General features: G+C 36.4%; 1 protein-coding gene across 1 annotated transcript; it reads right to left on the bottom strand.

Annotated features, from left to right (window-relative positions):
- Positions 1-2396: 2396 nt before the first annotated feature.
- Positions 2397-12816, bottom strand: LOC129260781 (uncharacterized protein C8orf48 homolog). Its single transcript, XM_054898750.2, has 7 exons — positions 11116-12816; positions 10568-10689; positions 9686-9866; positions 8967-9109; positions 8594-8640; positions 7948-8053; positions 2397-6909 (listed from the first exon to the last, which is right to left on the bottom strand). The coding sequence occupies exons 1-7, from the start codon at positions 11360-11362 to the stop codon at positions 6808-6810; spliced, it is 948 nt and encodes a 315-aa protein (XP_054754725.2). The 5' UTR covers positions 11363-12816; the 3' UTR covers positions 2397-6807.
- Positions 12817-14172: the final 1356 nt, after the last annotated feature.

Here is a 14172-nt window from a genome sequence, read left to right as displayed (position 1 = left end):
ATTTTTTAATTAGGGTGCACTTATGCGCCTTGTTACCAAACTAGTGACATGACGTGACCAAACAATACTTAATATTTCTTTATTTGATCATATCAATTTCATGATTTATCTCATTTTCCTGTATGATAAGGCAATAAAGTTAGGGAATGCAACTCAAACTTCCTCTCTGCAAGGACAATCAAAAATATGATTTTGTATTCTTTAAAGGAGAATTTGATGTTGGATTTTGTGACAAAATTCCTCATAAAGTATATACAGATGATGAGGTACCAATTAACTTACCTTATGTTCAAGAAGTTAAAGAATTGGTTCAGAAGATGCCAGATCAAGGCATCATCGAACCTAGTATTAGCCCCTCTGCTAGTCCAATAGTGTTGGTTAAAAGGAAGGATGGTTCATTACGAATGTGTATAGACTACCGCAAACTGCATTCTAAAACCATTCGTGATTCATTCCCATTACCTAGAATCGAAGAATCGTTAGAATCTTTGAAGGGTGCCTATGGGTATTACCAAGTTATTATGGATGAGGCATTTAAGCATAAGACTGCTTTTAGAATCCCGTTTGGTTTATTTGAGTGTAAGCGCATGCCGTTTGGTTACAAGAAAGATCGTCAAGGTGGCAGGCAGATAAAGCTGGAGTCAAGATTTCAGAAGGTGATATCTCTAGTCTCTACCTGTCATCGCCTGGGATCCCCAACCAAAAGCCAAGGCAAACCAAGACAAGTTATCATGAGGTTCACGACAATGAAGAAAAGAAACGAACTGTATGACAGCAGATTTAAATTGAAAGGGAAAGATGCCTGCAAAGGTCTCTTCAGGTACTCCATCCTCATGGCAGCAAAGAAGGCGACCACTGACTGTAAAGGGTGTGTCAACAAAGAATGGCAACATTATTTGTAAAATGAATGACACTTACAAGACTCTTCGGTCACCAGATGACCTCTTTGACATTGGAGTGGAAGATGTCGTATACAACAATTTTGGCCTCCACATTTTGGCTTGACTTTCTTGTTCTCCAGAACCATGCAGGCACTGCCTCATGTTACTTCCATAAATAATGAATAATAATCATGTTGTAGAGATAATCTCCACAAATTTATGTCCAAGTTCATTTGATATTATGTTAAACAAGATTACTGAAAATGCTTTAGATATTTCACATGTAAACATAAGATCCTTACCAAAAAAATATTGATAGTTTACGATTACTATATGACTGTTCATTACGAACAAAATTTCATGTGATTGGTTTATCTGAAGTTTGGAATGTATCTTTTCCACAGATGTTAGGTTTACAAGGATATTCATTAGAAGTTCAGTGTCGTAAAGCGCCTCAAAGAGGGGGAGGTGTTGGCGCATATATTCATTCATCTGTACCATACAAAGTATTAAGTCCCAGCTTTGAAGTGAAACATACTGAATCCCTTTGGATTGAAGCATCATCTGAAAAGCAGACATCTTAATGGCATACTTTATAGAAAACCAAACACAGATGTATTAGAATTTCAGAAAGTTTACTTGATGCACTTGAAACCTTAAAAGTGGATATAAACATGACAGTCTTTTCATTTGGGCATAGTTTTGTGAAGCGGTTAGTAGGGTGTGGGGTAAGGAGCATGAACCTGGAAGTAGGTTGAGGGGAGGTAGTATTGGAGAGCTTTTGGGAAGAGGGGCTCAACTTCAAAAGGATGTTACAGAACCTGAAATACATAAGGGAACTTCAAGCTACAAAACCAGACATATTAGTCCTTCATCTGGGTACTAATGACCTCTGTATTACTTTCACAGTTCAATATCATTTCTTGTCCTATTCTATCATCCTTCCTTCTCAGCTCTAAATCAGAAATGAGTGCATTCATTGCAGGACTGAATTTTGCAGAAAAGTTGGGAAATGTCTTTTCGGAGCATTCTGCAGCAATGGCCCCATTATTGACACTAGCACGTTCACAGCCATTGTCATTTCAGGCTTTTTGCCGCTTACTGCATGACGAGTTTAGTGACTCACAGCAAGTCAAGGACCCGAAGGAAGACACAATGTATGCCTTGGAGCATTTTCTCCACATCATTTTGTGAAGCTTTTGTTTTTCTGCATTCAATCAAGTTCTCATGTAGGTTATTGTTAATCAATTATGACAAGTTATATATCAATTTAATCTAGTAAGGAGAAAATGGAGGGGATTTGTCCTCTATTTCTGTGAGGGGACCCCCCCCCCCCGAGTCTCCTTGGATTCTGTGTTATGTGGGGGCCTTCAGGACCTTACATATCTTTCCGTAAGGCTGGAGGAGACCAAATCAAAGAACAAGAGGATACTATACGTCTAATGGCCGGAGGAGACCAGCTGAGTCGCTTCCTCTCTGTGTCTCGTTTCCTTCTTTTGTCTTTGTTTCTTTTTTGTATATAGGCCACCTATTTATTGTCTAAGTGTTCACGTTCTGGAGGGTAGTGTTTTGAAATGGCCCTTTCCGCGTAATGGCAGCGCTGACGCCCCCTTCCTGCACCTGGGGGACCTAAGTTGGACACTGGTGAGCCAGTCCTCCAACCAAAAGGGAATGCAATGCACTGCACAGACTTGGTAAGATGGTATAGAAATCAAAGTTTTTAGATAATGTAAATAATTTCAACGTCCCATCTTATCTTTCGGCTGCTAATTCTAATAATCTTGTTTTTGACAGAAGTAACTATTGGGTCACCAAAAAAAATAATGTCAAATATCAAGGCATATAGACACTTACCACCCCACCCCAAAAAAAAAAGAGAAGAAAAAAAGGGCAAATGGTGAGGGAGGGGTCAACCGGCCTCTTGGATTCTTAATTGATCCTGGCCTGGTTTTCTTCTTGGCTATTCAAAATGAGAGCTACCAATATGGACGTCAGGACAGTTTGGAGTTTGGTGAAGTGGGAAGGAGCTACTGAATTAAAATCAAAGAAAGAGGATACTATATGTCTAATGGCCGGAGGAGACCAACTGAGGCGCTTCCTCTCTGTGTCTCTTGTTTCCTTCTTTTGTCTTTGTTTCTTTTTGTATATAGGCCACCTATTTATTGTCTAAGTGTTCACTTACTGAAGGGAGTGTTTTAAAATGGCCCTTTCTGTGTAATTGCAGCGCTGACACCCCTTCCTGCACCTAGGGGACTTAGGTTGGACACTGGTGAGCCAGTCCTCCAACCAAAAGGGAATGCAATGCACTGCACAGCCCTGGTAAGATGGTGCCTTTGACCGGGGAGGGCCTGTGGGCAGTCCACTGCTATGGGAAGGTGGACCCTTCTGGGATATGGATTTTTATATTCTTATATACTAGGTATTTTTTTTATACATGTTTTGAATTAAGAACCCAAGGGAGGCAAGGAGCATAAATATTCTACTTCCGATGTATATAGTAGCCAAGTTGTTAGATGTTATAATTGGTTTTTAACGTTCAAGGTTTGAAAAGTGTTGCATAAGTTTAAACACAGTTGTGCCAAGTGTTTTTGGAAGTTTTGAAGTTGTCTTTTTTTAATATAGGAAACAATTGGTTTTTAATAGTGAAATTCAAGGATTGGAAGGATAATTACTTGTATTAGATTGTCATACTTAGTTTAGGTTATAGATGTGGGACAGTGAAATACTGAAAAATAAATCTTTTACAATATTCAAAAGGCAATGTGTGAAAAAAAAAATTAAAAGGGAAAATGTTGCGAGCAGCAAAATATATTTGATTACTTAACGGAAGATTAATATATGGGTGGGTTGAAGAAATGCATTGCCCTCCAAAGCTCTTGCATACTTTACGTGTTATCTGTATGGGCAATTTTTAGCTCAATTGATTATTAAACCACCTTTGATTCAATGGTTGTGTGTTTGAGTCCCAGGTTTTTTAAAGAACTTTTTACTCTTTTTCTCCACTTGTTACATAAAATAATTTTGTATTTTAAATTTGCTTCAAAAACTTAATATTTGACTATATGCTTTGTATGTATAACACTAGCTTGAAATTATGTAAAAGGATTATTTATGAATTATGTTATGAATATCTTATGATTGATAAATTAAATTAATAATATGGTAATTATCTCTGGAACTATTTGTCAAAATAATGCAAGGTGAAGTTGACTGCGAATGAAGGTCAAAGTTCATATCTCAATTTCTTTCGAAACTAAGGAACCCTAAGTCCTTTTGAACCCCAATTTTGTGCGCATGCATATGGATTTGATTGTTGTATATTCCTCTATAAAATGAATAAATAACAATATCCTGCATATCACCAAATTTGTCACCCTGACAAATTAATGTTCAGTTTTACAAATGATATTCTGTGCACTTCTTCTAATAGAAGAAAAATGCAATAGCTAGTCTAAAAAAGAAAATCAAATTGCTATGCGATACCAGGAAAACTATTCCCCGAGTGTTATAATAGTCAATAATTTGATTCAATCAATAGTTTAACAATTAGTAGAACAAACATGTTCCCATCTGCATGGAATGAGAACTAAAATATGCAATTTGACCGAGCAGTCATTCATGTTTAGTTAAGTGTTAATGTTAGTTGTGACTTCTGTGTCTATGAATGCAGGATATTGGGTTTGTATTCATTGCTTTATAATAAATTTGAAGATCAAATTTTTGTTATTATTGCAAATGTAAATAAGTTTATGCTTTTCTGTACATATTTTTCCTTCTTAAAATGTAGGCAAGGATGTTAGTGGGATGACGTTGAAAGAGTTCCTTATGTTCTTCAGTGGCAGCGAGGAAATCCCACTGGGAGGATTCGAAAATAAGCCCATACTCCAATTTTCAGAGGCAAGACTGCCACGAGTGTCAACATGTTCACTGGAACTGACACTTCCAAGGAAGCACACCGAGGAAACAAAATTCACACAAATGCTTGTGAACTCTATGAGGAATGCACATGGGTTTGGGTCCGTGTAGAAGTGTATTTCAGTTTTCTGAAGGCATGTCCTCATACATGAGGACATGCGTGTGGCCCAACATGAACAAAACAAGTGATTTCCTGTAACTTATCGAAATCACCTCACCAACGAAGATGTGATATGTACATAGAATATTCCTTGAGCATCCAATTCGTTGGCTCAACGAGACATGTATTGCTTTCCCAGTGTCAACAATTTTGTTGTACATGCAATAATGTTGTTTACGTTTGAGTTAGGATTTTAAAAAATCATACCAGAGGAACATGTCATAGAGTACCGAAGTGTGACGTCATCAATTTTCATTTTTGTCTCGCCTGCATAGCAGAGCGAGACTATAGGCGCCGCTTTTCCGACGGCGGCGTCAACAATGAAATCTTAACCAAGGTTAAGTTTTTTAAATGTCATAACTTAGGAAGTATATGGACCTAGTTCATGAAACTTGGACATAAGGGTAAACAAATATCACTGATCATCCTGCATGAGTTTCAGGTCACATGATCAAGGTCAAAGGTCATTTGGGGTCAATGAACTTTGGCCATGTTTGGGGCATCAGCATTGAAATATTTAACCAGGGTTAAGTTTTTTAAATGTTCATCATGACTTAGGAAGTATATGGACCTAGTTCATGAAACTTACAGATAAGGGTAACCAAGTATCACTGATCATCCTGCATGAGTTTCCAGATCACATGATCAAGGTCAAAGGTCATACCCTCTGAATTAGATGTGCTGGTTGAACACAATAGAGAAGATTTTGTGTTGAATTTTGATGAGAAGGAAAACCCTTGTTAGCTACAAGGATTCTAGACAAGATTTTGAGATGAATATGTTCTAGTACCAGAAAGGGTAACTACAGAAACAGTAGGGGAGAGAACCAGTCATACCAGAGGCAGAACAAGTGGAGGTGTTGTATCATGGAGATCCCAAAGACAAAGTAAAGGTATTCATTCTAATCCATACAATTTGCGTAGGTCTGTGTTGAAATCGGATTTATCCTATTTAATAAAAAAATGGAATGAAAAAAAACTTTGGATCTCTGGGCTGGGCTCCACCTTCAATTATAAACATGACAGCTTTTTCATTTGGGCATAGTTTTGTGAAGCGGTTAGTAGGGAGTGGGGTAAGGAGCATGAACCTGGAAGTACGTTGGGAGGAGGTAGTATTGGAGAGCTTTTGGGAAGAGGGGCCCAACTTCAAAAGGATGTTACAGAACCTGAAATACATAAGGGAACTTCAAGCTAGTAATCCAGACATATTAGTCCTTGATCTGGGCACTAATGACCTCTGTATTACTTTCACAGTTCAATATCATTTCTTGTCCTATTCTATCATCCTCAGCTCTAAATCAGAAATGAGTGCATTCATTGCAGGACTGAATTTTGCAGAAAAGTTGGGAAATGTGTTTTCGGAGCATTCTGCAGCAATGGCTCCATTATTGACACTAAAACATTCACAGCTGTTGTTATTTCTGGCTTTTTCTTCTGCAGTAATCTATAAAAAGCGAGCACAAATATTGAAAGCGAAAAGCAAAATCCCCCAAGCGCACATGATCTTGGGCAGCGTTGCGCATTTAGCCAGCAGGCTATACGCGTATTGCACTTTCATTTTCACTGAGCGCAATGAATCAAATCGTATTGTGACGTCACCTCCTACAGCCGTGCAACGGTACATTTTGGATAGTACGCTGTGTGTGCAACGATACGAATGTTTGACATTCAGCCTCCCATTAGCTTGCGTACAATAAGCTAAGTAGGCATTGTATAATAGGTGATATATCATCGACCCATTATTATCTATTGAAGACATTTTCCTCATACAGTTAACAGTTCTAATCATTATGCATTTCTTCACATAATTATTTGCTGGGAAATACATGTATACGACTGTTGGAAGATGGTTTTATGTAATACCGTTGTTGATGAGCTGGTCCCAAACCTTCTTTGGATCACTGCTGAGTTTCGGCAATGTAGATGCTAAATTACCAATCTCACTGAGCGGATCCTACATTAAAAGAAAGAAGGAAAAAAAAAAAAACCACTGTTGGATTTAAAAGGAAAAAAAAGATCTTAGGGTGAATATTGACACAAAGAATGAAACATATTGCACCACTTATGCTAATAACTACACATAAGTTTCTACACTTGCGTAGATTAACTCATGGTATCATAATTATTTAATCATGATGTCATGAATTATGTTATTTGAAGTCATACAGATTTAATAATATTGTCACATTAACCAATGTAGTGACTTTCCCTATGTGACCTAATCAGATTATTTTGCACTTAATTGATTTAATTTGATTGGACCCCAGGTTTTAATTGTTGCCAAAAAATAAGACACTCACCCCTGCAACTTTTATGCATCATAACCCATGACTTTGTGCAAAAAAATCTTGCTTAGCCTTGTTGCGCCATGTCTGAATGATCCTAAATCGATTTAGCTCCTCTATATCATACCTAATGTAATCATATCTTCTAACCCTTATTCTTGCCTGTTTATTCTTCTTTATTTAAATTTTTCTTTTATTTTCTTAAGAAAATGCATGGGCAGGAAACTATGATCATACATCTCTATTTGCCTACTTGTTTTCAAAATCTATCCATTTTCATTTGTTGGGGTGATTCGGTATAGATGAATAGGAAGATCTCGTACTGTTCTCGCTTTTAAATATCTATTTTAAACAACCCCAATTTCTTTTATGACAGAGTTAGCAATCTTACTATAATTCACATAAAAGCGTGGAACATGGAGCATTGTGGCCTGGTGGTTCTAATTCTCGCGTTTGAAACTGAGGTTGTGGGATTGAATCCTAGTCATTCCCCTCAGCAAGAAATTTATTCACAATGTGCTCTACTCAACCTAGGCGAGGTGAATGAGTACCAGCATGAAGTAATTCCTCAAAAAGCTGTGATCATCGAAATCAGGAGCCTAGCTTAGCCAAGGTAATACAGGAGTGCCTTGAGCACCTCATAAGGTGGAAATGTGCCCAGCATAGGTACCCTATATTATCAATATTACAAGATGACGCATACTTACATGGTTAATGATATGTTGCCTATATCTCTCTTCTGTTAGTTCGTTGTACACATGCCTGTGTTTTGTCTTTACAAATTCTCTCTCAACAACCAACTCCTTTGCCTTCCTGTGAGTGAACAACACATATTACTCAATGTTATATACATTCAATAGTCAATTTTGCAGAAGTTTCATTACCGAGGCTAAAGATCTCTGACACTTATGATCTGACTACAACCCAACTTTTAAACCAATCACAATTTGCATTAGATATGAAAATTCAAAAAGCTAAAATCATCATATTTGAGATTCAGAGTAATGCTAGGAATACTAAAACAAAATCATGCTTTACTACAAGCTTGTGGTCAGAGTTTAGTCAAAATTGGCTTCAAATCTTATTCAATGGCAAGATAGCTAGATGCCACTAAGATAAGGAAATGAATTAGCTTTTCTTCATACTACTATTCAGAATTTCGATCTCCAAGATTTTATATATGTCCAGGTCGAAATGTTTGTGTAAGATGGTAGGGTTTAAAGTCCATTTATTTATAACCCCATCAACCAATTTTTTTTTTCATTACAATTCTCATAGCAATGTGATATACGTTTTAACTTCTTCTGAAAGTAAAGTAGCCTCACAGTTCTTTACGAGATCATATCATCATACCTGCAGTTCTCACATTGATCAACATCATGGACTGGGGCTTCAGATGCCTGGGAAAAGGAAATTTTAAGAAAAATCTGATTTATCAAACTGTAAGTGAAACGTTGTTAAAGTGAACAAGTACATAAGTACTAGTCAATACATTCTAAATTACTCCTCTGATTAAGTGCAGCATATCATTGTCATCATAAGAATGGTATAAAATAACTGACAAAAAGACAAATTACAAAACATGAATGTGTTCATGTATATGAATAAAGTGGATTAGGTGCACAGAGAGGTATAAGTGGAGAGGGATATGCTCAGTATTTTCCCTAATAACTAGTTAACAATGGAATTTGTTTCTTAATTAAATCCATGTACAAAGATGTCTTACCCTTTTCATTTTATGTAATAAATTTTGTATCCTCAGTTCCTCAACCTTTCCATTTAGCATCAATGGAGGAGAAACAAGTCTCTTTTGCGTTGATCTTTTCTTCTTTTTCATCTTGTCCGAGTTTCTTGAAGGCTCAACTGAAGCTATAAAAAAAAATAGTATCAAAACAATTAAAAATATATAACCATTGAATAATCCAAGATTAAAGAGAATGTGTGATCAGTTTTGAAATGAGCATTTTCATGTCCCAGGTTCTGAACCAAGTTGATGTTAGGCATTCTTAAGGCATTTCTCTGGTTATAAAACAAATTTATCAATTACAAGTCTACATCTGGCATATTTCCAAGACTGATAGATGCAACTGCTGACCATCTGATACCTCACAGCTATTCACAGATTCATATGGAGATATAAAAAATTAGATCACAAGCAAGAAGAAGTAATTGTCTGCTTCCTTTGTAACATCAACTAAACAAACTCCTAATGATGGATAATATAATTTGCTTTGTGAATCCTAGTATTCTTCAAACAAGTCTCATACTACGTTTGATACATCGTGAGACAATTGGTTATTTCTTCTACTCAATCCTTCACCACGATGAACCTTTCCACATCAAGTCTCATACTGTTTCATGATAAGTCATTACCGATGTTACTTTCTCCATTGAATGCAATTTATATATTGCAATGTACAAACCTTTCTATAACATATTACATACCTTTCTTTTGTTTGTGTAGTAGATTCAAAATTTGCATTTTGACAAACGTGTTTCGCTCTGGTGGTAATTCTTCAGCCCTTTTTTGTTCAACGTTGACCTGTTCTTTCTCTCTTTTCAGTAGTTTAAGCTTTGCTTTCAAGAAACATCTCTCAGCTTCCTCCTCATTCTTAAATTCATGGTTCTACAACAAAGAATATCAGAATATATATATATGTATATTTTTTTTGGGGGAACTCATTTATTTTATTATTTAGCCAAAAATTAGAGCCAAAGTGCTTTGATGAAACTTTAAGGACAAGATATTTGCTCCTACATCAATTGCTCCGGGCTTAATTTTGACTAAGATGTAGGGTTAGTGTTGCAATGAGTAGGGTTTTATGTTAGGTTGAGGGTAGGGTATAGAGTTAAATCCAGGATTGAAGTTGGTCATTTGATTACTGTGTGGAATTAAGAGCAAAGCAGTTGCGCTGAAGCAAATGTCTTGCGCTAAAGCAAATGTCATGGAACCAAAATTCAAGAGAACTTATGGGAGTACTCTTTAAATGCAGTTTCAATCTCAAATAAACTTTAGCAGCATAATGACAACACTAATTACGAACAGCAAGATACTGCAATGCCGAAAATACTAAAACAAAGACAGATAAAATTATGGTGAAGAGTACATTCATTCATTGCCTATTTTACTTTATCTGAATTGCATTAGCTTTTTTAATGTATAGCCTTTTTAATGCATTTTACTGTTTTTTACTATATATTTTATTGTGCCAACACCAACTTGTAAACATGAATTTTCCAGCTCCTGCTGTTGTTTCATGTGCTAATGTTAACATGTTTGATTATCAATAAAGACCATTTTTTAATTGAATTGAAAGCGAAACATACCACAATGTTATCTGTGGTCAATGATCCATCCGATTCAAATTCACTGCTGTACAATGAGGAGCTATCATTTCTTTCACTATGAGTTGTAGCGGTGTAGAATGTATCTGATCTATATCTGGAATCTGTGAAATAATGAATTAGGAAAAATAATGAACAACTATCTTCCCTTGAATTGTTCATCTCATATAATAAACTTTCACAAAAATTACAAGCAATAAAATCTAGTCAGAAAAACTCAAATGTAACGGCCGGTATGTCTAGTAAATAAACTGATTTAAATTTGGAAAATACTACTAATAAAAAGGTTTCTTTAACTGAAATCAAAATAATCTTGCTGTCTGTCCAGATGGTTGGTCTTTTATATTTGTCTTTGGATCTAACAAAAGTACAGGCCTATTTATAAATCACATACAGTAGTGCTAGTCCTAATAAGGGATTAAAAGTGATTATTTTTTTCTTCCTTTTATAACACAAACCTGCCTTCACATTATAATCTTATTTTGGTTTTATCTATCAAGTGATTTCAACTAAAAAACAGTAATAATTACCAAATGAAGACTTTGCTGTTGAATAATGACTTTCATAATCTTCTTTGCCTGTACTTGATGACTGCACCCATCCAGATGAGTATGACCTTTGACCTAGTACTAGTGATGGTATCTCTGATGTGTCTGACGAAGAGGCAATGATGGTTCTGATCTCATCTTCAGATTCTAAACTACTGTTTGCAGTATGGAAGGATCTTTGTGTGCTGCTGCTGCTATCTCCACCTCTTCCTCCCTTAGAATAAAACATACCGGTACTCTGTGAAAATGAATACAAGACAATAAATAACAAATAAGCATAGGCAATTTAAAAACTACAGTAAGAAAATTTGAGGTGGGAATCTAAGACTCTGTGGTATTTTTATAAATATGATATAGTACTAGTTACCCTACCTGCCCAGAATTCGACATGTTAAGCTTTTCCGCAATATTTTTTTGGGGTCTAAAATATTGTTTCACAAAATGAATTTTGCATCAATGTTGAATATGTTCGTCTAGTAATAGTATTAATTGCAAATTTTGCAATGTTTATTTTCTCCTATCTCAATACTAGTACTTCATAATATCTTGAATTGAATCGCAATGTTTTGCACCCACCATTCAACAGCCCCGCCCCCGTTCGACATAGCACGTTGTGTGTTCAAAAGTCAATGTGTGCAAGCGTCGCTAAATTGCACAGCACCACAACCAATATGCAACCCGTTAGTTGCAGCGGCCATTTGTTCCCATGTTGAATGGAGGCCTGCCTGCCAGCTACCGCTAGCTAGCATGCCGTCAACTTGATTTCTGTGCAAATTCAATGCGGTATAACTCTGTTTTGATTGGTAATTTTGAAGATACGATCCCAAATTTGCAAGAACGTTAACAAACTCAGAACAAAACCACAGATTTCTTAATTTTTTCGGCAACAGCGGTTCTTAAATTTCAGCTAACAGTCAGACCGCAGGTCCCTATGCTAATGAGCAAAAAGGCCAGATTCATCCAAATCATCTCGTGGCTGAATCATCCTTCTTGCAAAATCTCGTGATTCGTGAGACTTTCTTTCTCTAAGAATTTACCTGTTTTAACCTCAAGTTAAATGAAATATTATTGCAGCATCAGATAGAGTAAATGTTACTCTTTCATATTGGTCATTTATTTTGTATGCAATATTTTGTTAAATAAGTACATTTCTGGCCTGAAAATGTGCCTCAAAACTGAATTTTCTTCCTCTGTTTTCTTTTGCAAATTGTGCAAAACTTTTTATTTTGAGCCTCAATGATAGTGTGGCGTAACCGGGCCCTGTCGGGGGTAGCGTTCTGCCGTCTCGCAGTCTCCAGAACCCAGTCCACGCTTCTTCTCACTTATATATCTCTTTTGGGCAGGTTCGCTCACAAAAGTATATTGTGCAACGTGGTACACTCTCTCGCTCCTCTGAAATACACCAAATCACCCGCTCACTCACCCTATAGATCATGCAAATGAAGCAACTTGGGAGATTCAGTATACAGTTCAACCAACGAACGTAGAGGGCAGCAACACACAAGCGTCAAGGCCCTATATAAACAAGGTTGCGACACCGGAAGTAGCCGTCATTTGCTCATGGAGCTTTTGAATAGTTCCAAATTCACCGAAGTTTGTGTACAAAGTCAATGGGGGAGATTTTTCGACAGCAAATTTCAGGTAATAACAATTGTTATTAAGAAAAACAAAATGATAGTTTTTAAAGAGAATTTTATGTGCTTCATTTTGATATGATTGGTTTGCAATAATTTTGAATTTTAACATGCTTTTTTACTAATTTTTAATAGTTCCAAGGCGTAAACATGACAGTAAAGATACGGTATGGGACTGGCAACTGTAGCCGGCAGTGCGGCTGGCTCAGTAGCCCGATATACGCTGTGGTTGTGTTTCCTGACGGGTTGGGTCCGGACTCACGACATCTCCTTTAATTTTGAAAAGTTTACAAAAAATACAAGCAATGTCTTTGATTTTATTTTTAGCTCAGAATGTAAGAAAATATTATAAAGAACAAATAATGATGGTGATAAGCATTATCCAAGCTATATTTTTTGCTTTATTTTGCTGAGAAGTGAAATAAAAAAAAATGAAAAAAAGTCAGTGAGATAAACAACAGCTAGACCAAAAGCTTCAGTCTCTGTATTTTGGTTGTTCCGCTGAACTACGTTGGCTCCACTCACAGTAAAATGTCAGAAATTGTTGAATTAATCCCCAGAAACGACGGTTATTCCTGTCTAAACAACAGCAAGCCTAAACTTCTACAAATACAAGGCTTCATTTTTCAGTGTCCGGACACCAAACCCCTCATCGATGTTCCACAGATCCAAAACAAATTTCCTGAAAATGAATCCCAAATTTTCTGAAATTCATAGACAATTCCTGGAATTTTCCATTTTGATTTTTCAAATCTGGCAATAATAATTAATACAGTGAGCCTAAATTTGGTCCAAGAAGTGACCAAAATCAAGAAATAAAACATTTTTGTTCGTCATGTCCTCTTGAAAAATAGGAACAAAATTACGAAATGACGAGGGCAGAAAATTTTGAGCTCCGACGACGGAGCCTATGTCTGGATCCGGAGGAAGATCTAATGTTAGATCTAAATCTTTGTAAAATATTACATGAATATTTTTAAGTTGCTACGGTAAATTGTCATTTAATTGTAATCATGGGCGGATCCAGGATTTTCCAAAAGGGGAGGCACATTTTCCTGAGGAAAAAATTGACATGCAAAAATAAAAGGGACTTCACGTTCAAAGGGGGGGGGGCACACTTCTGCATTTCTACATTACAATTTTTAAATTTTGCTTGTCAAGGCCCCCCTTGTAATTTTTGGATTTCCCTGAATTTCCTGGAATTTTTTTCATTTCTGGAACCTTTCCTGGAAAAAGTAAAAGTTTCTTGAATTGCGGGAAGAGTGGAAGCACCCCATCCTCTTGCACTCTCCAACCACTCTTTCTGTCTTGAGTCTACGCAACATTCATGTACAATGCACACTCAAAAAGACAGATCCATTCAGTTATTTGTTTTCATTCTAGACTTAGAAATCTTTTTTTTTTA

The sequence above is a fragment of the Lytechinus pictus genome, unplaced genomic scaffold, assembly GCF_037042905.1.
Source record: "Lytechinus pictus isolate F3 Inbred unplaced genomic scaffold, Lp3.0 scaffold_19, whole genome shotgun sequence".
NCBI lineage: Eukaryota > Metazoa > Echinodermata > Echinoidea > Temnopleuroida > Toxopneustidae > Lytechinus > Lytechinus pictus.
The sequence above is the reverse complement of the archived record's forward strand: the minus strand, read 5'-3'. Positions and strand labels throughout refer to the sequence as shown.